This window comes from Loxodonta africana, chromosome 1 (assembly GCF_030014295.1).
Source record: "Loxodonta africana isolate mLoxAfr1 chromosome 1, mLoxAfr1.hap2, whole genome shotgun sequence".
In the NCBI taxonomy this organism is placed as follows: domain Eukaryota; kingdom Metazoa; phylum Chordata; class Mammalia; order Proboscidea; family Elephantidae; genus Loxodonta; species Loxodonta africana.
Window position 1 is genome coordinate 54,040,943 of NC_087342.1, and position 26,254 is coordinate 54,067,196.

At 44.1% G+C, this 26,254-nt stretch overlaps 1 protein-coding gene across 5 annotated transcripts in view; it reads left to right on the plus strand.

Annotated features, from left to right (window-relative positions):
• Positions 1 to 1,136: 1,136 nt before the first annotated feature.
• HIVEP1 (HIVEP zinc finger 1) overlaps positions 1,137 to 26,254 on the plus strand; it is a 179,780-nt gene continuing 154,662 nt past the window's right edge. For 2 of the 5 annotated variants that reach the window (XM_064280710.1, XM_064280734.1), the window contains exons 1-2: positions 1,137 to 1,266; positions 8,330 to 8,469. In XM_064280710.1, the coding sequence (XP_064136780.1) occupies positions 8,430 to 8,469 (40 nt within the window). In that variant the 5' untranslated portion in view covers positions 1,137 to 1,266; positions 8,330 to 8,429. Of the gene's footprint in view, positions 1,267 to 4,254; positions 4,387 to 4,852; positions 4,949 to 5,181; positions 8,470 to 26,254 lie in introns of those variants that run through there. The other 3 variants (XM_064280715.1, XM_064280723.1, XM_064280727.1) reach the window with 3 other exon arrangements.

The following is a 26,254-nucleotide window of genomic DNA, read 5'->3' on the forward strand; positions in this document are numbered from 1 at the left end:
ACCATCACACACAGTTCATTTGCTCTCATTTTCAAGCTATTTCCTTTGCCTGGAAAGCTGTTCTCAGACTACCGCCAACTCACGAACTTTCTCTCCTTCGAAATCCTACTCAGAACTCACCCTCAGGATGGAACTTTCTCTGATAATCCAGTCTTTCACCCAGTCCAGAATCCTCTTAGCAATCATGTAAATAACTCAGTATAACTTTAATTGTCTCTGTTCATAAGCTTTTCTTGTATCTTCGCCCCTCTAGGTATTTTTCCATATGTTTATCCAGTCCCCATTAATTTGTAAACTCCCAGAAGGCAGGGCCTTAACACAAGCTGGTGTTCGCATAAAATGGACGTGCTAGTCAGGGCTGAATGACAGTGGTGCAATCCTTTTTTACTAATGTGTTAAAACAAAACAGCAACAACAACAACAACTTTGTTAATGCTGCTGATGGTTCTGAAACTGCTAATATATGTAAAAATGTACCTAGTTTCTGCTAGTGTACAGATAAATAAGATAAAATCAAGTTACAAGTTTTCCATAATGGGAGGTAGAGGGTGCGGGGTATTTTGACCTGTAAGGGAATCTATGGTGTATGCAAACTATGTGATTATGGAATTTATTTTCTTTAGAGGTATATTCTTGTTCCTGCAAAGCGGTAGGAGTATCTCAGAAGAGAAAGTAGACATACTTTCAAAACTGAGATCTCAACATCAAACAAAGCCTCAGAAAATACACACAGTATCACCGTATAATCAGTTTGTGCTAAGAGTGGAGGAAAAATGGGTGTAATTTGGGAGGCGTCTATATAATGGATCTAATATGGCTCTAACAGAAAATACCTTAACCAGGATCACTAGCTGGGTAGAGAGTTCAACTCAGCGTCCTTCTTTCAGGTAACAAAGGCAAGCCTGTGCAAATGCCACTTTCTCACTTGGGGGTAAGATGTGGGACTCCTTTACCAGGATCACCAGCTTCTCTCTCTTCGAACCAGCACATGAATGGCCAGATATCTGTGTATCTTGCTCCTGCAGAGCTCTCAGCATAAACCAACGGAGGCGGTGCGCTAGATAACATCAAAGCCCCAGGCAGCGGCCAGAAGGCGGGGGGGGGGGGGGGGGGGCAAAGCAGAGGAGGGAATGAAGCACCTCCCCCAAGCATTTCCTCTCACGCCCACTTCCAACCTAGGAGGCTTTTGGTTTCTGCTTTTGTTGTTTTTAAAATTAAAAGTTAAACCCAGGAAGCTTTGAATCAGACTTTTGCGTGGCAGTTCGGGTAAGTTTCTCTCTGGCTCTTTTGTCTGGCGTCTGGCTTGGGGCAAGGTGGGGCGTGGGGCAGAGTTGGCAGAGTGTGCGGGTCAAGTTCTGTCGCCGGGTCGCCCCGAGGAGGAGGAGGAGGAGGAGGAGGGGAGGGGATCCGGCCGGTGGCCGGGGAAGCCCGGCGCGCCGCGGAGGGCGGAGGGCGGGACGGGCGGCGGCGTGACCCGGCCGCCGGCGGGAGGAACCTCCGGGATCTCCGCGTGGCGGCGGCGCAGGGCCGGGCCGCGGGGCCGCGGCAGGGGGGGCCCGAGCGGCCGGGCAGGCGGCCGCGTGGGAACCGGCTGGGACCGCGGGCAGCGGGCAGTGGCGGCAGGGCTGGGTGGGCGAGGCGGCTGGTCGAGTCCCCGCGATGAGCCTCCAGGGCAGACTTGCTGCGCTCTGTACATGGCTCACCAAGGAAAATAAGTGTAGAGCCTCCAGTGACACTTCCGCCACTCAAATGCTACTGCACAGGGCCAGTAGGGATGCAACCGGAGAGAAAGGTGCCCCTGGAAGCGCCTTCCTTTTGCAGAGTTTGGACACCCCTCCCCTACTATTCCAGTATTTTTGACAGTTCAAACTGCACTTGACCATTCACATTTTTTTTTTGGTTCAAAAGCATTTTTTACTTCCACATTCCGTTTATATGATAACATTTTGACTATATTTGTCACAAAACAATTAAGCTCAAACAAGTTACCTTATGGTTTAGCTGGCTTGCCCCACATTCTGGTAACTAGAATTGTAGGCAGAATCGTAAAAAGAAGTTGCATTGAGAAAAATCGAAAACCTACCGGGAGACAGTTCTGCATTGTATATATTTGAAAGACAAGTTTATTATTGGACTGCTGCTTAAGAAAGTTGAATTGATTTTGAGTAGGCTAAGAAAAAAAGTTCTTTAACAAACTGAAGTGACAAAATTCACCTACTATAAATTTTGCGTGTATATTTTAGCTAGAAAATTCTTAGCAATACCAAATCCCATATAAAGATTGTGCTGTTGGATTAAAAATGTATTCATTCAATTGGTGTTTTTTACTTACCAAGTGACACAAAGTAGACTTAATAATTACCAAGCAACTTTAATGTCTCCTCTGACAGATTATTAGATGCATTTAAATGCACTTTTTTTTAAATTCAAACAGACCAGTTGGGAACTTATATTACATACTTTTGTGGGACTGAAATCCACTAGATTTCATAAGAGATGATTTATGTCACGTTGAAAACAAAAATTGCATTGTTTCATTGCAGGGTTGGAAGCAAATTTAGGAAGTTGTTGGATGATCTTTGCTCTTATGACCAAATTCAGTTTTTTATAGGCACATTTCTTCCATTATGTGACATTTTTGGTTACAAGCTCACCATGATTGACTATTCCATTTTTCATGATTCCCATTCTGGAGCTTTGAGCTTTTCTAAGCTCGAAAGAGCTAGAGGTAGGATTTCCTCAGGGGAATTTCAGGGGTCAACCTTAGCAGGAAAAACCTAGGCTTCTTAATGGAAGCCCTAGGGAACAAAACAATTCGAGTTTGTACAGATGGCCAGCCGTCTTAGTGGGAGTACGATCGTTTAGCATTTTTATTCCTTAAAAGGGGAAAACAGTTTGGCTCAGTTCTAGAAATTTTCTGCATCAAAAATTTTGGTTTACTTTATTCCTCCCAAGTTCGGGTGGCACCTTAAAGAAGTTACTTTCGTCTGCTTTTTTAGGGTGTACATGTGGAACTTTTGAGCCCCAAACCCTTGCCGTTCTTTAGGTCTAACCCCGAAAACCTTCTCCATTACCCTGGTCTAGCTTCTTCTGATTTCTTGTCCAAAGATTTCCACTTCTTACTTCCTCTCCTGCTTTCTAGCAGCAGGGGTCAAACTCTGGTTAATGGTAATTACTCCCTCTTCCCCTTTCTCTCCTCCCTCGGATCCTAGGAGCCGGGTCGGCGGCCCAGCCGGGACCCCCCTTCCCGCCCCCGAGGTCCCCTTCCCTCGCTGCCCCGAGCTGTCAAGCGGGCAGGCAGGGGTTAACTGCGCTCGCAGCTGCGGCTCTGGGAACCACCAGCGGGCTTTGGAGCGGCCTCTGGAATAACCTTGGCTTTCCTCGCTCTTTTAATAGAACATCCGCCACCAAAAAGTGGTTTCAGTTCAGGGTTAAGAGTACGGCCCCTTCCACCCCCCTAACTAACACCCCGCCCCCCGCCCGGGTTTTTTTTAAGTTGTTTTTCAAAGTTAATGAGTTTCGAGTTTCACAATGACTTTCCCCTTCCCTCTCCGCGTTGCTGAGGAAACCCCCTTGAGGCCCCCCCCCCGCGCCGGCCCGCCCTCCTCTCCGCCCCTCCCCCATCCGCCCTGGCGGGGGGCGGGGCTGGGAGACCCCATGACGTCAGCGGGCCGGCCCACATCCTGTTTTAGAAAGTAAAGACTCGGTAACTAGCCGCTGCGGCCCCGCCCGTCCCCGCCCCTCTCCCCGGACCAACCGCCCCCAACTGCGCGACCCGGCCAGGCCCACCCGGGGCCGCGCGACCGGCAGGGCCCGCCCTTCTGCCCCCGCGGGGCGCCGGTCCCGGGGCCAGCGCGACCCCGGCCCCGTCGCTGTCCCTAACCTCGCCCCTCCCCTGGGCCGGCGCCCCTCCTTCCGCCCCCGCCCTCTCCGGGCCTTGCGGCTGCCGGGCGGGGCGGAGCCGCGGGAGGGCGGCCCGGGGAAGGCGCGGCCGGGCCCGCCCCGCCCCGCCGGGGAGACCCGGGCACTGGCTCCACGCGAGCGTCGGGCCGGGTACCCACCCCGCCCCGGCCCGGGGGAGGGCTTGCGGCCGGGCCCGCCCCGCTGGGCCCCGGCGCCCCGGGCGTCCCCGTCCCCTCCCCCCAGCGCGCAGCCCTGGCTTCAGACTCCGCCGGGGACGCCCCCTCCCCCCGCCCGTCCGCTCGCTCGCTGGTCGCCGCCGCCGGTGGCCTCCCCGCCCCCCGCCCCCGGGGATCCCCTGCCGCCCCGCCCACCCGCGGGAAAGCCTCCGACCTTCGGCCTCCCTTAGCCCGGCCGGCCGGCCGGCCGTCTCCTCCCGCCGCCCCTAAAGACGCTAAACGTGCCCTACTCTGCCCCGGGGGAGAGGTAAAGCCCGCGCCCGCCTGCCCTTCCCTCCGGGGCCCGCCGGCCCGGGCCGCCCGCCCGCCCTCCTGCGGTCTCGGCGCCGACCCCGCCGCGGCGCGCCCCGCCTGGCCAGGCGGCCCCTCTCCGGCGACCATGCCGCGGCTCGGGACGCGGGCGGGCGGGCTGCGAGCGCGGCGGCTGTGGCGGCGGCGGCCTCCCCCGCCCGGCGCGGCTCCGGCCCCCGCCCGCGCGCCCGCCGCTCCCCTCCCCGCCCCCGGCCCGCTCCCCCTGTTTAATATTTCAGCGCTGGGTGGTTGGAGTGCTCGTCGCCGGCCTTTCGGGGAGCTGCTGCTGGGCGGCGGCGGCGGCGGCGGCGGCGGCGGGAGGAGGGACGAGCCGGGGGCCGGAGGAGCAGGAGGAGGTTATGTTTGTGTTTGAGGTTGTCAAGTGAAGGAGGGATCCCAGGCGCCGCCGCCGCCGCCGCCGCGCGGGGGTCGCGGAGATTCCGAGCCGCCGCCGCCGCCATCAGCGCAGCTCAGGGCCGGTGCAGCGGCAGCGGCTCCGCCAGGCGTCCTGGCCGCAGGTTCGACGCGGGCTCCGCGGCAGGGGCGCTGCAGCGGAGAGGGCGGCGGGCGGGGGTTAGGACCACCCCCTCGGCGGGCGGGAGCCGGGGGGCGTGCGGGAGCGCGTGAGTGTGTGTGTGTGTGTGTGCGTGCGTGTGTGTGTGTGCAGCCGCCGACCTTGCAGAGCGGCCGGCTGCGTGCGGGGGGCACGTCCCACTTCGGGGCGTCCTCGCCTCGCGCGCGCGCGCGGTCCGAGCTGCGGTCCTGCGAGCGGAGCAGGTACGGAGGGGCCCGGCCTCCCCGCCCGCGTTCAGCCGCAGACGCATTTTGCACGGGGGTGGGGGGTGTGGACGAGCAGGCCTCGGCTTCCCAACCTCCCGGCTTTGTGGCTTGCTTTCCCTTTCGTTCTGCGCTCTGAGTGTCTGTTTACTCCGGGCCACCTGGGTAGTTCCTTTCCCGGTTGGGAGGGAGCGCCCGCAGCAGTTGGGAAGGGGATGGTGGGTTCGGGCGAGTCGGCTCGGGCTCGCCTTGGGGTCGAGCTCGGGAAGGAGTTGCCCACTGGAGAGGGGAGGGGGCAGTGGCAGAGCTGGCAGCGAGGAGTCTCCGGGCTGCCGCGCGCGCCTCCTCCTCACCACATCCACTCCAGGCTCCTTCCTGAGCTGGCACTTCCATTCCCCCCTCCTCCTGGCATGCGGAGCGCTTTGTTCAGTGCAGCGTTGCAGAGGGGTTTTCCCAGGCTCCGCCCTCCACATTCATTCATGTTTTTTCGTCTTGCAACTGTCTTTACGCTTTTTTGATCGTGTCATGTTTTCGCTGCATATAGTATCTCTTTCTTTCCTGTAAGGAAATAGCGTATTGCTCGTCCTAGTCGCTATAATGCTGCTGTCTTTGAAAATGCTCACTTCCTTCCCGCAAGGATTTAAACGTGGGATGGACAGCTAGGGACAGTGGTTAAGGCAGTGAAAGGGGTAGCAGGCAGCAGTTACCGATTGGGAATTTACATGTTTTACATATATCCTCCGGATCGTATGAGATCACACGATTGGATTACAATTGGAGCTCATACTTCAAAAACTTAGCAAATATGATAATAATCTTAAAGCTGTAAAATCAACAAGGAACGTAGTTAAGCATTCGTAAAATTTATTTGGCCCTGATATCTGTGAATTCGCCTATTAGGAGCTTCTTGAAAAAATGCTTTAGTGCAGGGGCTTGAGAAACCACGTATTTTATAGGTAATTTTGCAGTACATAGCCCTGGTGGCACAGTGTGTTAAGCGCTTGGCTGACAACCAAAAGTTGGGTGGTTCGAACCCGCTAGCATTACTGAGGGAGGACAGGGAGAAAGATGTGGCAGTCCCTTTCCATAAAGATTTACGGCCTGGAAACCCTATGGGGCACTTCTCCTCTGTCCTGTAGGGTCGTTATGAGTCGGAATCACCAGGTTTGGATAGTTGATATGTATAGTGTTGGGTTATCATTTCATATTTTTATTCATGCAACTAAAAATGCATATATTTTTGTGCGATGCCAGCATATAGCCATGCCAGGGATGAAGTAATGAAGTTAAATGTACCTGCTGTAATGAAACCATAAATTTCTGAAATTGTATACATATTCTTTTTCATATAGGTTTTCATAAGGAGAGTTAGTATTTGACCATTTTTATGTGGGAGGCAGTGGGCAAGACATGTACATGTTTAGTTCAATTCTTATAACAACCTGTGAGGCAGATACTATTTTTCTTTGGTTTGCAGTTGGGATATCTGAACTTCAGAGAGGTTAAGTAATGTGATTATAGTCACACAGTAAAGAGAAAAGCCTGGCTTTGAACCTAGTCTGGTTTGACGCCAAAACATGTAGTCATGACTTGCTATGCCATGTATTCAGCCTGTTGAAAAAAACGCTGAGTGGGTATTACTGTCTCTACTGAGGAAGGAAACCCTGGGAGTGAGTGAGTCGTGATGCCGCATGCCTTACTTGCCGACCTGGGGCAGAGTACTTAATCTCTCCATGACTCTGTTTTCTCATCTATGAGATGAGTAAACAATAGCTACCTTAGCTGGTATTGTTAGGATTAAAATTAGCTAATATGTGTAAAGTACATAGGAACACAGTAGATACTCAGTAACTATTTGTTTTGCAGTATCAGATGCCACAGTTAAAAAGTTTCAGACAAACCACTGGTATCCCATTATTATGTTTTTGTTTAATAATTAAATATTGTTTACTGTCTAAAGTCACCATGGTGGGCTTTGCTTATCCGCTTTATTGCAGAAAGTTGAAACTAGAATTTTAACTCTAGGATCTTTGAGAATCCTAAGAAGAGGAGATTGAGCTGGCTGATTTGGAGAGAGAGGTGATTAGGTTTTGGATTAAAAAACAAATACACCCCATGTGTTACAGAATGGAACTGAACTCCATAGGTTTTCTTGGCTGTAATCTTTACAGGAGCAGATCACCAGGCCTTCAGTGGTGCTGCTAGGTGGGTTTGAGCCATCAACCTTGCGATTAGTAGCCTAGCACAAACATGTTGTGTCACCCAGGGACTCCTTGGATTACTATAGCTTTGGTATATTGTACTTGAGATTGCTTTTTTTCCCCCCACATATGTAAGTCAGGATAGACTAGGTTCTGCTACAGTAACAAGTAATTCCAAATCTCAGCGACTTAAAACAACAATAGTTTCTTTCTTGTTTATACTATAAGACCGTGGTAGGATAACTGGAGCTCAGCTCTGTGTTGTCACACTCACTGTCTGGGGGCAGTGCCGGTCCTGTGGCAGAGGCAAAAGAGAGCTCTGGGGGGGACCTTGCTTTGATAGTTAAATGCTGCAGCCTGCAAGTGATGCAAGTCTCTCCTACTCACAGATGATCAGCCAAAACTAGTCATATGTTTCAGCGAAACAGAGGGAGGCAGAAGGTGCGCTCCTACTATGAGTCTGGAAGGGCGAACTGAAATATCGGGGAGTGGCATCAATAGCAACCACATTTATAAATTGAATTAACTCTGTAAAACAAGATGAGTGAAGGACCATACCCTGCTCTCAAAGAACTTATGAATGAACAGACATGTGCTCTATAAAGCGTATTTATAACCTGATGCTGTACTTTAAACGTACTTGGTATATGATAGTAAAACACAGTTCAGTGAAGTTTTTCACTCTTCTCTGATAAAAACAGTGATTTTTATTCCTGTTTTCTCAATAAGAAGGCCCAGTTTTTGGCAAAATGACTTGTCCTATAATTAAAAGTAAGTAATCTACTGTAATAGCGCCCTGCTTGGTTACCTTCTCTTGAATTTAGATTTACACTTTACTGAGATAACTTTTGGGGAGTCTTTTTCATTTGAAGGCAGTAAAATGTATTTTTTGCCTTTCTCCTCCCCCCCCTCACCCCCCAGCACATGGATTAATTGATGTATGTTGAGTTTATGGAGCTACCTTTTTGTGAGCGGCTCTTCGTGTACTTTCTGAGAGGGAAAAGTTGCCCCTGAATCAAAGATGCCTCGAACTAAACAGATTCATCCAAGAAATCTAAGAGGTAAGGCTTGACATTTTCTTTTTCTTCTTTAAGAAGAAGGGTAGAAAAAAATCATTAAGTAGGAGTAAGGCTCAAACTAAACCTTATGATAAAGAACCTCTCTGGTGACAGGAAAGGCAGGATTGTTGGATGTTAACCCTGCCAGCTCCAGTGTAAGATCCATTTCTCTCTTCATTGCCACTTGCCCTGAACCATTCCTGTCTTGTTAGGAGATGCTTAATAAATCTCTTTTGAGTGAATTAATTGAATTTGACAAAATTACAATGTCTTCCCAACAATTAGATGTGATTATTAAAGCCCAAGATCTACTATCTTTTAACAGGAACCATGTTTGGATCAAGGACTCTGAAATGAACATGGTGGTCAAATGTTTTTTGTTAATTGATTCATGATCAATTTTAAGTTTAGTTTGTTCACCCATTTCTCATACTGCTTTTGTAATTTATTTCTGTAGTGCTCTGTATGTTAGACTAACTAGGTAAGAAGCAAAGAGAGTCATAGTTGACATACATTCCGAACTAGGAGGTAAAGTGACCTATTTTCTAAGAGGAAGCAGTAGGTCAAAAATATGTATATATGACACATTTCATACAAAGACTGAAAATGAGTGTTTTCCACTTAACTGTGAAGAGACATCTTAGTACTAGAAAAGTAAGCTTAGCTTAGCTTATTGTTTTAAATGATTTGTATTGTTTTAATGTGTTATCAACTGGAAATAGGAATTATCTTTTACATTTAACGCTAGCAGAATAAGAATGTAGCAATGCTCAACAATGAATGGATAAAGCAAACGATTCCAAACTGAGTCAACTATTTTATGAAATATTTATCGTTATGGAAAAAAAAAATTCTCAAATACACGCAAGGTAAAAAATGACTTAAAAACCAAATAGATTAACCGAAAATAGTCTTTGGAAAAATTACATTTGGCCAGTTACCATAAAGAGGTATCTGAAAACATGATTAATTTTGTAGCCTACTTGGACCTGAAAACAGTGTTTGTTTCCTGCCTACAAAGCAGTGCTACGATTCTCAGCTGGTGTAGGTAGCTGCCTAGACCCAAGTTCAAATTGATGATTATAGTACCAGTGTTTAATGAGGTGAGAATTTAGATTGCGAGCACTAAGTGTGGTGTGTCGAAGTCTGATTTTTTAGTCACATAGAAAATGTTGAAGATTGAAGGTGTGTTTGCCTGTGTCCCTCACTAGAATCTGAACTCATTGAAGTAAGGGGCTTTGTCTCATTTGCTGTTGTCTGCAGGGCCCTTACAACCAAGGGTGCCAGTCGGGGTGGGCATTTGGAGCCCTGGGCCCTGCACTTATAAGTTATCTGTCCAGAGGGGGCACCTGGTTCCTGTCCGCACAAAGGCACCATATAAACTACTAGCATCTACCGTAAGCTAACAATTCTTGGCAGCCGTTAGGAGCCCAGATATTTGTTGAAGGAATGAATACATGATTGAGCTGAAAGTATTATTCGTTAACTTGTAAATGTTAAACATTCTTCATATTAAAATGTGTGCTTTATATCCTAGATAATGTGACTCTCCTGAAAAATTACAGTTTTTAGACCATAGACTCTCTTTCTTTCTGTATCAAATAAATGCTGCACTTAGCAGGCGTTGGGTGAACACTATGTGCCACTGTACTTGGCATTAGGGTTAAAACCAGGAGGGAGGTAGTAAGAGAAACATGCAGCTACAGAGGTGTGCAGACTCCACAGAGGTGGGGCTGTATTGTGTTCTGGTTGTAGGGGGTGGTTCAAAGTGGGGTAGGGTGGTGCCTAGGGAAGAGAAAGTATACTTGAACTGGGTTTTTAAGGCTGAGAAATTATCCAAGAAACCTACAAGTTAGGGTGAGTGTGTTTCTTTCTGAGGTAGACACCTGTGCAGTAATTGGGATCTAAGGGGCTCTAAGCTCCTCCCATTAGGAGAGCATAGGAAGTTATATCTAGAGGGAAAGGGTGGAGGGAGGGGGCAGGAGACTGGAGCCTAGAGAACTAGGAGAAATCAAATTATCAAGGTCCATCCAATCAAAGTCTGAATTTAGTGTATAGAGTTAAAAGTTTTCTTAGGAAAACTAGGTTCTTTTCTGAAATTAAGGTGTTTTCAAAGAGAACTTAAGATTAATTGGATTTTGGCCCATCAGTGAGAGTCTAGAAAGCTGCTTGGCTAAGACAGTTTAGACACATTATCAGGAGGGATCAGTCCCTGGAGAAGGACATCACGCTTCGTGAAGTAGAGGGTCAACGAAAAAGAGGAAGACCCTCAATGAGGTGGATTGACACGGTGGCTGCAACAGTGGGCTCAAGCATAGCAACGATTATGAGGATGGTGTAGGACCAGGCAGTGTTTCATTCTGTCGTGCATGGGGTCACAATGAGTTGGAACATCCTCGGTGGTACCTAACAGGAACAACAACAAGACAGTTAGTCATGTGAACTGCCAGCCACTAAAGAATAGATTGAAGTAAATTAGCGCAGACAGGACCCCGATGCTGTGTCTGAGGGACCAACAGACTTTCCTGGCTCCCAGGCTCCGGGGAGAGACTTGTGTGTGGGGGGGTGGGAGGGCGGGAGAAGAGGCGCGTGAGCCACTTTAGCTCCCTCAGGAGAGATGAGTGAGGGTGAAGCTGTTCTGAGTTAGAAAAATGGAGTAAGAAAAGGCACAAAGGCAAGAAAGTTTTGAACATTTCCACTTTCCTTCTAAGCATGTATTTGAAGAATGTTGTCAGCTGCCTTTGAGTCGACTCTGACTCTTGGCGACCTTACGTACAGCAGAACAGAACGTTGCCCGGTCCCACGTCATCCTCACAGTCACCAGCATGTTTGAGTCCATTGGTGTGGCTAGTGTGCCAGTCTGTCTTACTGAGGGTCTCCCTTGCCATTGCTGGTCTTCTGCTTTGCTAAACATGATGTCCTCTTCTAATGATTGATCCCTCTTGAGGACATGTTCAAAGCAAGTGAGTTGGACAGTGTTCTCTTGTGATCCATAAGATTTTCAATGACTGATTTTTTTGGAAGTAGCTTGCCAGGTCTTTCTTCCTAGCCTGTCAGTCTGGAAGCTTTGCTGAAACCTGCCCACCACGAGTGACCCTGCTGGTATTTGGAATACTGGTGCCGTAGCTTCGAGCATCACAGCAACACGCAAACCACCACAGTATCACAAACTGACAGACAGGTGGTGGTTGAAGAATCTATCCCTGGGAGCTAAAGTAAGCAGATAAACATTAGCTACTGAAATTAATTTTTTAGCATTTATTTTAGGTTTCACAGTAACAGTTTGGGGTATCATATTTGTTTGCTTTACCTGTGATTCACTGCTTTGGCTTACAGAAGACATGTCAAGTAAATAAATGAAATGGGAGAGAGGAAAGCAGAAAGCCAGGAAGGGAGCCAGCCCAGCTTGCTGTAGTGAGTGGTGCTCACACTGCTTATGCTGTCAGATCAGGGCTTTTGTTAAACCGTCACCTCTTTTTAGGCTTTCTTGGAAAATAGTTTGTGGGATATTTGGTAATTAAGTCAATATTAAAAGATTTATACTTTTAAAAACCCTCAAATTACATGTTTCTTATGCTTCCATGGCAGCTTTCACTGTTAAAATAGAACTTTCTTTGATTTATCTGCAGTTCTGCAGCTGGGGTAGACAGACTCCTGTGGATGTGCAGAGCCACAGAATCAACGTAGCATATCTTTCTGGAACAGGAATTTTACTTCAGGGGAAATATGTATACCTGTACATGTGTCCCTGTGAGTGTCTGTATGCGTGTGTGCATGTACATGTATTAAAGCATTATGGAAGTATAAAAGAATACAATGTACCTGTCTGTCATGGAGGAGTATGCACAGTTTGCGCGCACTTTAAAATGATGCACGCACAAGTTATGCATCTACAAGGAGATGGCGTTTACCCTTCTCTGCTGCTAGAGGTTCTCTGGTAGAAAAGTTTGAGAAGAGCCAGTATGTCAAGGGCAAGAAGTGAATTCGGAGCATGATCAAGACAGAGTTAGACCTGATGAATGACCTGTACAATTTGTAGGACTGGGTCTTTGTTGAATTCTTGTCTCTTCACCTTGGCCATATGAAATAGAGCCCTCGTCTTTGGTGCCTGTTCCCCATCTGCAAGAAACAGGTGGGTAGAGTTGAACACTGACACAGCCTTTGTGAAGTTGAATAAAAATGTCTGGCAGAGTGTGAGTAAAGCATTTGGTGTTGAGGAGAAAAGTGTTGGGTTGTCCTGGCTCATTGGAGAAAGGTCTGTTGGTCACAGTGCGTAGAACTTCATGGCCAGAGCTCCCTCGCGTGGTTTTAGAGAACGGGTCCCCAGCCGTCATTCCTTACTGATCACTTGTTTCGTGGAGTAGTATGTCCCCACCATCCCCTAGTGCTTTTCTTGGCCTCTCCGGTAGCATGGAATGGGGGAACCAGTGACGTGCAGGGGTCCTCTCAGGACAAAGGGTTGTTTTTGTGATAAGCCAGTCATCACTGTGAATTTGTTTCAAAGCTTTTTAAAAAAGAAAATGTTACCTATTCTAATCATATTTGGGCATAAGTTTGCAAAGACTCATTGTTGTCTACCTTAAGACTGGAAACCAGTGTGGAAAATACTAAGTATTAACCTTTTGCAAAGCATATTTTGAGATTTTGGTGTAGCTGTTTTTCATTTTTATTGGCTGAGTGTATTTGGCTCTGGGAACTTTTTTCCCTTCTGAAAGCCAGCTTTATGATGTTAGGAAGGTGATGGACACGTGAGCTCTGTGGATGCCCGTTGCCTTATAAGATGAGGTCCCAAGTCCGAGCTTGGCCAAGGAGACTTCCACAGTTTGGCCTTTTTGTCCTCCACTGAGTCTGATGAGGAGTCATTTGCTATTTCAGCAGTCTGTGCTTGTTCTTTTCTGGAAGGTATTCCCTATTCTTCCCTCTTCCCCGATTTCTACTCTCTTTTTCTTCTCTTTGTGGGAGATATCTCTGCCAAAGATTTTACTTCTTCAAATTTATTTTTCCCTTGTCTCTTCTCCCCCTGTCAAAATCCAAGTCCCCTTACCCCCCCCCCGCCCCGCTCAAGTCCATAAAACAAAACAAAACAAAACAAAACCCCCCACCCATTGCTGTTGAATCGATTCCAACTCAGCAACCAGAAAGGACAGAGTAGAACAGCCTCATAGAGTTTCCAGGTAGCGGCTGGTGGAGGAGCAGCTGGTGAATTCAAATTGCTGACCTTTTGGTTAGCAGCTGAATACTTAACCACTGTGCCACTGGGGAAACCCTGGTGGCATAGTGGTTAAGTGCTACGGCTGCTAACCAAAGAGTTGGCAGTTCTTTGGGCAGTTCTGCTGTGTCATATAGGGTCGCTGTGAGTTGGAATCAACTCGACGGCACTGGGTTTGTTTTTTTTTTTTTTGGTTTTGTGCCACTGGGGCTCATGTCTATAGTACTTAACATATTGCATCTTAACAGATCTATCATTTTAGCTGGATTACAAATTCCGTGTCAAAACAACTCTTCAACATTTATGTGCTCAAAAAAGAATATTTGCATATGTTAACTTTTTGGCAAACTGAAGGTTAAGATCACTTGTACTCCTGAAATGCAAGTTTTTGAACATTGAGTAGGAAGTGCTTCTTCTGATAATTGGTAGCCTCTGACCAAGAAACCTGTTATAATGTGATGGCCTAATTGCCTGAACAGGTAAATTAAGTCGTGCTTTTAACTTTTGTTTTACACAGTACATTTCATTAATATGATGGTGAAGAGCTTAAGGGGCTCATGCTCTGTGGCTTGGGCAAGCTTGGAGTGTTGGTTTCATCATCTGTAGAATGGCGATAAATGGAGATAGATGACCTGATACACATAAAGTGCTTGACACAGTGCCTGACACAGGATAAACACTCACTACTTTTTTTTTACAGAGAGCAGTTACCTTTATAAAGAGCTGGTTTATGTCAGACTCTTGGGTTGCCTGTGCCTTGTAAACAGAGGAATAGGAATACATACCTGTGTAAAACCTGTAATTGCATGTTAATGTTGCATAAAGGAAGCTGCTCCTGTGTTCAGTGCTGGCGACCGACACGTCCTGTTCTTGTTCCAGTTGCTGAGGATTTGGGGTTTAGAAGAGAGAGGTCAGTGCAGAAAACAATTCGGGAAGGAAAATTCTTACCCAATCTGCTGCTTTCTCCGTTTTACCGCTTACACCCATTCAACCCTTGCCTAATATTTTGACAGTGTTGAACGAGGTTAAGCATAATATTTCTTCTCTTTTTTGCATCTAGCTCTCAGGGAACTAATTGCAAGGTGTTCAATTTTATTAGAATTGAAATGTTTTAGCAAACGTCGATGATACGGGTCATTTGGGATTAAAGTGAAGCACACTGGTCATCACGTGTACTGTAGAGTCTGCCATGGGTACCGTCTCTCAACCGTCTGTTCTGTGCCTGTGTGAAGCCAGAAGAAACCCCACCAGGCTTTCAGGCCTAATCTGATTAAGATGAATCTTTTCATTTGTTAATCAATGTGTGGTCCCACTCTAGAGATTATTTTCTAAAATTAGCTACTGTGAATAAAATCTTGCATTTACTTGTTGCGCTGACGTGTAGAATAGGTTTAATGTTAATAATTTTCAGATGGAATTCCAGCTGTTTATACAGTGTTTTTCACATCTGAGTACTAGGTCAGCACTCCACACTGACAGCCTTAAAATTTAAGAAGTTAGAAATCCTATAGGGAAAACAACCCCACTCATTTAAAAAAAAAAAAAAAAATTCTGTAGGTGACTGCAGGTAGAAAGGAAATAGGAATAGCTTAAAAAAATAATTTTTGCTGATATCAGAGAAAAAGTCATTGAATTTATTAGGAGCTATCATGTGTGAATAGCTCACATTACTTAGCATGACTAGTATAAAAATATGGGAATAGATTTAGTATAGCAAGCCTCCCCCCCACTTCTTTGCAGATAATTATTTTTCAGCTCATGTTGAAAGCTTGTTTGATACGTCTTGAATGCTTATTAACGCTAACCAAATGCTTTTTTTTTCTTTTTAAAAGCAAATGCAAAATGTAATAATATGATTAGTCAGAGTAATGATTTTATTTTAGAACATCATTGTGCAAAATATATTCTGATGAGGTATAATTTTACGTTACTGTAGACTAGAGAAACGCCTATGTCACATGCAGGCACTTTTAGGCCCTGCATTAGAACGCAGTGTAATTTGAGCAAGTCCGGGCTAATGTGAATTCTTGTGTTATCTAGAAAAATATTTTATGACTAAATTAAATGCTTTATTTTGTCAATCACATATTTAATTCTTTTAAAACATTTTAGCAGCATTGATTTGCACATTAATAACGTGCTGGTTACAAATGATGCTAAGGTATGCTTATGAAGCATTTGATTGTAGCCATTATTTACAATAACCGTACCAAAAACCAAACCCATTGCCATGGAGTCGATTCCAACTCATAGTGACGCTATAGGACAGAGTAGAACCACCCTGTCATGGTTGAATTATGTCCCTCCAAAAATGTGTCTATCAGCTTGGTGAGGTCATGATTCCTAGTAGTCTGTCTTTGTTCTCCGTTTTGTGATTGTAATTTTATGTTAAGAGGATTAGGGTGGGATTGTAACTCAGGTCACCTCCCTGATCCAGTGTAAAGGCATTTTTCCTGGGGTGTGGCCTGCACCACCTTTTATCTCTCAAGAGAGAAAAGGACAGGGGAAGCAAGCAGAGAGTTGGGGACCTCATATCACCAAGAAAGCAGAGCAGGGAGCAGAGCGTGTCCTTTGGACCTGGGGTCCCTGCTCCTGAGGAGCCCCTCTACCAGGGGAAGATTGAGGACAAGGACCTTTCTCCAGAGCCAACAGGGAGAGAAAGCCTTCCCCTGGAGCCAGTACCCTGAATTTGGTACTTGTAACCTGCTAGACTGTGAGAAAATAAATTTCTCTTTGCTAAATCCATCCACTTGTGGTATTTCTGTTATGGCAGCACTAGATGACTAAGACACAGCCCATAGGACTTCCAAGGAGTGGCTGGTGGATTCAGACTGCTGACCTTTTGGTTAGCAGCCAAATGCTCAACCACTGTGCCACCAGGGCCCTATTATTTACTATACCCACTAAAAACCACTGCTGTCGAGTCGATTCCGACTCATAGCGACCCTATGGGACGGAGTAGAACTGCCCCATAGAGTTTCCAAGGAGCGCCTGGTGGATTCGAACTGCTGACCTTTTGGTTAGCAGCCGTAGCACTTAACCACTATGCCACCAGGGTTTCCTATAGCACAAAAAAATTGTAGTGAAATAAACTCTCTTTTTACTGCTCAAGTCATTCTTTGAGAAGGAAGGTCTTTTTTGACTAGGGTTTACATTTGGTGCAGTATTGTATTAATTTGGACATTAAAAAAATAGTTTTAAAATGAGTTTTCATTAAACTCTTAAATATGTTTTATGCTGAATTTTGTTCTAGAAGATAAGGCTATGCGATACTTAGGCAAAAATAATAAAAATAATTAATATTCACAAAATTGTTACTGTATGTTTAAACTAGTAGTTGCCAAAAGCTCGAAGTGGAACCATAGTAGCCTAAGAGTTAAGCTCCTTTCTTTTAGCGCTCAAGTCGTTCTTTCAGAAGGAAAGTCTTTCTGACTGAAGTTTACATGTAGTGCAGGATTACATTAATTTTGGCTTTTTTTGTTTTACAATTTCAAAATGTTTAAAGTGCTTCCTACATGTTTATTTAGTCCGTACAGCCGTGTGAGGTACTTACTGTTCTCTTTTACATAATGTGGGACTGAGACACAGTCACAGACCTAAGAATTTCCAGAGCTTTAGCTCTTCCCCATCATGCTTATACTTGCTACTGTTGACCGTAGAGAAATCTTCCCTGATTAGTAAGAGTCTGGAAATGCTATCCGTCCAGGTACAGAGTAGAGCTTGCTAAGTTGTAGCACATGGAGCTGAGGTTACTCAGGAGGTCAGACTCTCCAGGGTTATTCCCCCCACCTCAGCCTTTAATTGTTGAAAATCCATTTCTAAGTTGTGTATGTATATATTTCTCAAAGTTGGAATCATTATTGCAGTCAATCAAGGGAATTTCCAAGCTCTTCAACAGAGAAAGAACAGTTGTTCCATCAAAGATGTTTGCTTACATAATTCGTTATATGTGGTTAAAAGTGGAGATGTTTAACTTAAAATGAGGATGGCAATATTTAAATGGGAGTTTTAGCATACAGTTGAAATTTTGGACATAAAGGCTTAGAAAATATCTCTGTGAAAACATTACAATTTCTGGTAAAATCTAGAAGAAAACATTGTATAATTTTTTTCCATGTGTTAAGTATAGTAGAATATAAGAGGAATAGTAGTATTTTAGGTGTATATGGGCTTCTCCACATTTCAGGTGCAGATGAAGGGGAAATGAAGAACCACTTTCAAGGAATTAAAGTTGAGAGATTTTATTAGTCTTCTATTTTGATTCTAGAAACAGTGAAAATGCTAGTGCCTGTGCATAGAAATAGGAGCCCTGGCAGTGCAGTGTTTATTGGCTGCTAATCAAAAGGTTGGCTGTTCAAACCCACCAGCTGCTCCACAGGATAAAGACGTGACAGTCTGCTTCCTTAAAGATTATAGCGTAGGAAACCCCGTGGGACAGTTCTGCTCTGTCATATAGGGGTGCTATGAGTCAGAATCTGCCTGACGGTACACAGCGTCAACAACATGCCTAGAAATAAGAGAGTCCCTGGGTAGCATGAATGCATAAATGCTCATCTGCTCGCTGAAAGGTTGGCGGTTCAAGCATGCCCAGAGGTGCCTTGGAAGACAGGTGTGGCAGTCTGCATCCAAAAAGTCACAGCCTTGAAAACCCTATGGAACAATTCTGCTCTGCACACACGGGGTTGTCATGAATTGGAATTGACTGGACGGCAACTAACAACAATACCTGCCTTCTAAGAATTTATAATATGTGTCCAAACACATGAAAAAGATGCAAGACCAATACAAAGGAACTGATACTTAATTTCAAATTAATATGGTACATGTGGTATGGAATTCCAGAAGGGAGGTGGAACAAAAAATAGTCTGAGTGAGACAAAATCAATCAGGAAATACTTCTTGTATGACTTCACCTTTTTTCTCGATGAAAACCTGAATGAGGGGGAGTTTTGAGATGGGCTTTGAAAGAAGGGAAGGATAGATTGGCAGGAAAAGAAGTTCTGAGACATTGGCAGAAGAAAGAATTGGGATGGGGGGAGCCATGTAGAACTGTAGGTGGGTCCAGTCTGCTTGGTATTAGTGGATATCTCGATGAACTTGAAAACCTGTAGGAAGAAGAGGAAAGGAAACTTTTTACCTTTGGTGTGAATAGTTTCTATTTATGATAAAGTTACCAAGGTACTGCCAGATAGGTGACAAGTATTTAAAGAAGACCTGTCTAAGGCTAGAGACTGTCTTAGGATGCTTTGAAATTAAAGAACATCCTCCCCCTAGGGTCAGTGTGATTTGTTGACCTCTAGGAAATAGGATGGTGGGTTAAAAGAATGAGACAGTTTTTAATTTTTTTTCCTCTTGGGCAGGGGACCATGTCACCTAAGTGATAACCTTTATGCATATGAGCATACAGCAGAAGAGTAGTGTATGACTTCAGGCGCACAACTTCAGTTTTTTCACTGAGAAGCATGCATGGGAATGTACAGGGTTTGGGGCGATATTGATCTGTGAATTTCCTTTGTAGCTCTAAATAACTGTAACACTGTGGAAGGGGTCAGCAGACTGTAGTCCAGGGGCAAAATCCACTACCCCATCTGTTTTTATAAGTACAGATTGATTGGAGCACAGCCATGGCTATTCATTTACTTTTTGTCTGTGACTGCTTTCTTCTGCAGTAGCAGAGTTGAGTAGCTAGATAGTAAATATCTTAGGTTTCCTGGGCCATATGCAGAGCCCTGCACCACCAGGACTCTACATATGGCCCATGAAGCCGGAAGTATTTACTATCATTTACTATCTAGCCCTTTACAGAAGAGTTTGCTGACCTTTACTTAGGAAATAAAGGAGAATTGGATGATTTATTTATAAACGCTGTTATGTTTAGGAATAAGTGTAAATGCTTTATCTTTCTCTGTTGTTATTAGTTGCCCTTGAGTCAGTGTTGACTCCTAGTGACCCCACGTGTGCAGAGTAGACCTGCTCTGTAGAGTTTTCAATGCTGTGACCTTTTGGAAGCAGATCACCAGACCTTACTTCTCAGGTACCTCTGGGTAGGTTTGAACCGCCAGCCTTTTGTTTAGCAGTCAAGTGGTTGACCATTTGCGCCACCCAGGGACTCTGAACTTGGGAGGTTCTACCGAGATTTGAACCCATCACATGATTCAAAGTCCAGAGTGCTGTTAGACCATGGGAGTGCTTTAGGAGTGACTTGTAAGTGAACCTAGAGGTACTGCTTTAATATGTGTGGGTCTGCTGCCTGTGCCCCGGCCTTCTCCATAGACCAAGGATGATACAAGAATTCACATTGTTTGTGAAGAAGTCTCTCTTTTTTTTTTTTTTTAGTTTTTTAAAAATTTTTACTGTGCTTTAAGTGAAAGTTTGCAAATCAAGTCTGCCATACAAAAATTTATACACACCTTGCTATATACTCCTAGTTGCACTCCCCCTAATGAGACAGCACACCCCTTCTCTCCACCCTGTATTCCCCATGTCTATTCAGCCAGCTTCTGACCCCCTCTGCCCTCTCATCTCCCTTCCAGACAGGAGCTGCCCATATAGTGTTACGTGTCTACTTGAGCCAAGAAGCTCACTCCTCACCAGTATCATTTCTATCCCATTGTCCAGCCCAATCCCTGTCTGAAGAGTTGGCTTTGGAAATGGTTCCTGTCTTGGGATAACAGAAGGTCTGGGGACTGTGACCTCCGGGGTCCTTCTAGTCTCAATCAGACCATTAAGTCTGGTCTTTTTACATGAATTTAGGGTCTACATCCCACTGCTCTCCTGCTCCCTCAGGGATTGAAGAATTCCCTTTACTCATGGTTCTGAGGTGAAAGGAGAGCCTTAGAAGATGAGTTGGTCTTGGCAGAGGAATTCATTTGTTCTTGATCTCCTGATGCCAGGCTCCTGGGTCTCCACCCAAAGGCCTAGGTTGTCAGGGAGCCAGCTGTTCTACCAGATAGTGTACTGTTCTTCTAATTGTGTGGTCTGCAGTAATCACCTCCATATTTAACTTAAAATGGTAGAGAAAAACATAAGCAACCCATTTCCAACACTGTGTACCAAACACTCTGTGAAGAATTGTTTTTCAGCCAAATGTCTGAGAGGAGTGCCACATGGGCCCTAAGAGGCAGTTCTTCCATTTGTGAGTATGTGCTGGGGAACAAAAATGGGTCCACATCATGTAAGTGATAATTACTGTGGACACATTAAGCTTATTAATTTGTGATTAGATTTTGGGAACATGACTGAATTCTCAGTATTCCCTACAATACTTGCTTTACTATCCCCATAATTCATTATTTTTGGTGGTTTTGGGATAGTGGAATGAGAGTGGATAGAGAAAATGGTATTTTTTTGTTCTGGCTTTGCTTTATTTTGCTGAAGTTTAAATACTTAAAGTTAAAGGATAGGTTTAATCGAGTTCATAATAACTCTGAGTAGTTTGAGAAATATGTTTGAAAGCAGTGTTAATTCTGCAGAGACATGTAGGAACCATGAGGCCCTTTATTCTACATGCCAGTGTTAGCACAGGGCTCGAAGGAGTGTGAGAATCAGTAACTGTTAACATGTTTCCTTTCTGTAGTGTTCATGCCAAAACCACAAAACCAAACTTGTTGCTGTTGCCGTGGAGTCGATTCCGACTCATAGCGACCCCATAGGACACAGCAGAACTGCCCCATAGGGTTTCCAAGGCTGTAATCTTTACGGAAGCAGACTACCACGTCCTTCTCCCGTGGAGCAGCTGGTGGATTTGAACCACCGACCCTTTGGTTAGCAGCCAAGCGCTTAACCACTGCAGGTAACACAAAGGGAAACAGAGGGAAATGGGCTTCCGTCACTCAGAAGCCTGCTGTGATATGTGAGACGTGGTGAGGAGTTACACATCTCTGTCCCTGTCTTCTCGGCAGTTTGTAGTTAAAGACTCTATAGACCATGATGGCTTACGTGTGAAAGTCCAGACAGCTGTGTAAACATTTGATAAGTGAACATATAAGTAAATATCAGTGCACATAAGCAGATGTTTGACTACATAGCAGGGGCGTTAAGTACGTTGTTTGGCTTTCTATATGTTGATATATGTTGATAATTGAAGTTGATTTGCTGTTTTGATGGGATCAATGCCACATGAGTGGTGAGTTACATGGTCAGCACTCACCAACATCTTGGATGCACTAAAGTTTTCAGGAAGTTCATTTTTGGTGATGTGTTCTTTCATGGGAAGATTACCTTTTTCAGTCTCCAGACAGTAATTTATTGCACAATGTATTTTTTTTACGGCTTTATTAAGGTAATTTACATACAGTAAAACGCATCCATTGAAAGTGTGCAATTCAGTGATGTTTAGTAAGTTTATAGAGCTGTACAGTCTTTTTCACAGTCCACTTTTAGAACGTGCCCTTCACCCTGAACGTTCCCTTGAGCCTGTTTGTGTCAATCCTCACTTCCATCCCCAGCCCTGTGCAACTGCCGATCTGCTTTCTGTCTTTATACATTTGTCTTTTCTGAATATTTAATATAAATGGAGTCACATAGTATCTGGCCTTTTACATCTAGCTTCTTTAAAGTTGCATGTTTTTGAGATTCATCTGCTCTGTAGCATGTATCAGGATTTCTGTTACCTTTTATTGCGGCATAATTGTTGTATGGATACACCACATTTTGTTTTATCCATTTGCTGGTTGATGGACTTTTGGATAGTTTTCAGTTTTTGGCTATTGTGAATATTGTGTACCAGTGTACAAGTCTGCAGTTAGGTGGAGTGTCCTGTAAGTGACCAGTGGGTCGTCTTGGTTATTAACATCTATGCCAGATGATAGGACCGTAGAGACTCTAGCTCTCTTATGGTTCCTGTTTGTATGGCGTGTCTTTTCCCATTCTTTTACTTTGAACCTAAGATGTGTCCCTTGTAGACAACATGCAGTTGGATCTTGCTTTTATTCTGTTTTGACAATCAGACTTTTTAGTGGGGTGTTTATTCCATTCATGTTAATGTAATTATTGTTATTGTTGGGTTTATGTCTGCTGTTTTGCTATTTTCTATTTACCTCATTGTTTTCTTCCTCTGAATCTCACTTTTGTGTTGTTGTTAAATACTTTTTGGTGTACCATTTTAATTTTTCTGTTTTTTTTTTTAAATATACTTTTGAGTTATGTTCTTAGTGGTTGCTCTAGAGACTATAATACATGTTTAACTGAATTTTAGTAAAATATAGAAAGTTTGCTGCAATATGTTTCCCTTCCCGTCTTTTCCATGGAGTGGCTGGTGGATTTGAACAGGCAACCTTTTGGTTAACAGCTATAGCTCTTAACCACAATGCCACCAGGGGCTCCATCTATATTTTATCTTTTTATATATTATAAACCCAGCTACCCAGTGTTAAAATTATTGCTTTATGCCATCTTATGTTTTTTAAGGAATTAACAAGAAATGAAAAAAATATTAGTAGAGGCTCGCACCTACCCGTGTATTTACCATTTCCAGCACTCTTCATTTCTTCCCATAGATTTGAGTTACTGTCTGGTGCCACTACCATTCAGCCTGAACGACTTCACATAGCATGTCTTATAAGGCAAGTCTGCTAGCAACAAATTCTCTGTTGTCTTTTTTTTATAAATCAGGGAATGTCTTTATTTCTCCTTCAGTTTTGAAGAATTTTTCTTGATGTATAATTCTCAGATGACAGTCTTAATTTTTTTTTTCTTTTAGTACTTCGAATATTTCATTGCCTTCTGGCCTCCATTGTTTCTGACAAAAAGTTAGCTGTTCATCGTGTTGCTGTTCCTCTGTGGGTGATGAATTGTTTTTTTCTTGTTGCTTTCAGGTTTTTCTCTTTGTCTTTCAGCAGTTTGACGATGATGTGTTTAGGTATGGTTCTTTTTGTGTTTATCCTGTGTGGGATTTTGTTGAACTTTAGAATATGTAGATTAGTGATTTTTTTTTAATCAAATTTGAGAAGTTTTTGGCCATTATTTCTTCAAATATTTTTTTTACTCCTTTCTGTCTCTTCTGTGTTTTGGAGACTTCTGTAACAGATATGCTGTTAACGCTTGCTGTGGCTTCATCGGTAATCTGAGGCTCTGTTCATTTTTCTTCAATCTTCATTCTCTCTGTTCCTTAGATTGGATAATTTCTATTGAGCTACCTTAAAGTTTATGGATTCTTTCTTGTGCCAGCTCGCATTTACCGTTGAGCCACGCTAGCGAGTTTTTCATTTTATTTATTGTACTTTTCAACTCTGGAATTTCTTTTTTGATATGTACAGATATATCTAAAAGGTCGACAGTTTGAATCTACCAACTGCTCCTTGGAAACCCTATGGGGCAGCTCTACTCTGACCTATAGGGTCACTATGAGTTGGAATAGACTTGATGGCAACAGGTTTGTGTGTGTGTGTGTGTGTGTGTATATATTCTCTTTTCATTGAAATTCTCTTTTTTGAGTTATTATCCTTATACTTTAATTCTTTAAACATGGTTTCCTTTAATTTTTTTGAATGTATAAATTTGTATAGTAGCTACTTTGAAGTCTTAGCCTATTGTATTCAACATGTGGGGATACTAGAGACAGTTTTTATTGACTGCTTTTTTTTTTTTTCCTGAGTATTAGTAACACTTTTTTCTTTGTTTTCATGTCTCCTAATTCCTTATTGAATACATTTTAGATAATAGATTGGAGCAACTCTACTTGTAAGTTGTTATTTTGTTTGTTTGTTCACTTGCCTGGATTGAATTTCTGAAGGTTGCCTCTCCCAGTGTGTGGCTGCTGCTGTCTCTGCTTAGATTTTTGTTGTTGTTTGTTTTCTTGTTTTTGTTTTTACGCCTCCCTTCCTAGGGGCCACCTTTGTGTCTGAGTAGTTTTTTGTCCATCCAGTGATTGATCAGAGGTTGACCTCGAGTCTATAATATAGCTTTCACAGTCTTCTGATGAAGCTGTGTATGGGCTGGAGAGCATATTTAGATTTTGGGTGGTTTTCCTGTCTTACCTGGCTCTTATTAATAGGCAGACCCTCTTGCATCTCTTTTGTGTGTGTACATGCAAGTGTTGTAGCCCAGGCGTGTGTGGGCTACAGGTCTGCAGTGTATATGCCTCATCTCTGGTCAGCCTGGCATATGTGTGGAGAGTTTATTTAGCACACCATGATTGTCTCACCTCCCACAACTCCCTACTATACTCACTCCTCACTTAGCAACACGGGTAGATTCCAAAGACCAGGCCATCATGTGAAAATTGGCATTTTGTGAAAATGGAGAATGACCATATCAGCTCACAAAATGGAGGATGACAACATCGTTTCTTAACTGCCGAACTACATCGTTACATTAATGTCAAACCACTGAGAATCATGGCCCAGCCAAGTTGACACATAGCTTTAACCATCACAGCCAGTGTTACTCTTCCCTCACACCCTGGCATTCCTCACTGCCAGATGTACATCTTCAATGCACAAAATAGTCAGATAGCAGCCTTTTTAATTATTGTTAATGTGAAATGTCTAAAAACAAGATAGTCAGTAAGTGAAGAGTAAGTGTAAAGCCCTGGCTAGCCTGTTGCTCTCTTGCTTACTCAATGCAGGACCTCAGCTTCAGGCTAGTAGAACCTCTGGCCTTTGTGTTCAGTAGCCACTGGGATTGTTACCTTATCTGACAGTGAGCGTGGCCCAGCAATGGCAGTGAGGCTTCTGGGTTTCTCTGCCTGCCCCTCCTCAGTTAAGCTGTCACCCTAACAGATGGGGGAGAGGGGAAGGAAACAGCCCCTGCCAGAAATTTTTCAGGCTCCTACTGTGCTGTTCTCACCTGAGCTTCAGTAGTATTCATGAGTAAATGCTTCTCAGTTTGTGTGTGGCTTTGGTTGATTTCCAGAGCACTGAAATGGTTGTTTCTGACAGTTTTTTCCAACTTTATACTCGTGTTTTGGGTAGAGCCCCCCCATCCCCCACAGACACCTCACAGCGCCTTGAGAACCCTGAGATCATCAAGTTGCGAAATGTATTGTAGTAAGTAAGAGCTTAGGACAACTCTGAGAGACAAGTTGGTCGAAAATCTAGTTGCTGTTTAAAAGATACAAATAGTGAAATGGTTGTGCTTTAGAATACTATTGCAAGTGTTATTGGTATTTAAAATTAATACTGCTTACACAAATGTTAACCCAATAATAACTTTTATATCTCAGCTTCTGTGACTGGAAGTGTGGTTTAGTTTAAAAAGGAAAAAAAAAAGAACAAAAAGGAGCAAAACGAACAAGCAAGGGCTTTGGAGTTGTGAAACTGGAATTAAATTCTGGTTCAACGACTTACTAGGTATGTGATTTGGGGAATGTTACTTGGTCTCTGTAGCCTGTGTTTTCTCATCTTAAACTGAGGGTAGTAATTATCTAGATTTTGGGTTATTTGAAGATTACGTATAACATAGGTAAAAATACCTAGCACACATTTATTCACTGTGTTAGTGTACCCACCCAACACGTTTGTGAATGGAAATGTAGTTTTGGTAACTTTTTCTTCACCAGATTATTTGCTTCTTCTGTTACCTAGCCTTCTTAAGTTTTCTTTTCCTTTTATAGAATAATTTTGGTACTTTATACTGTAA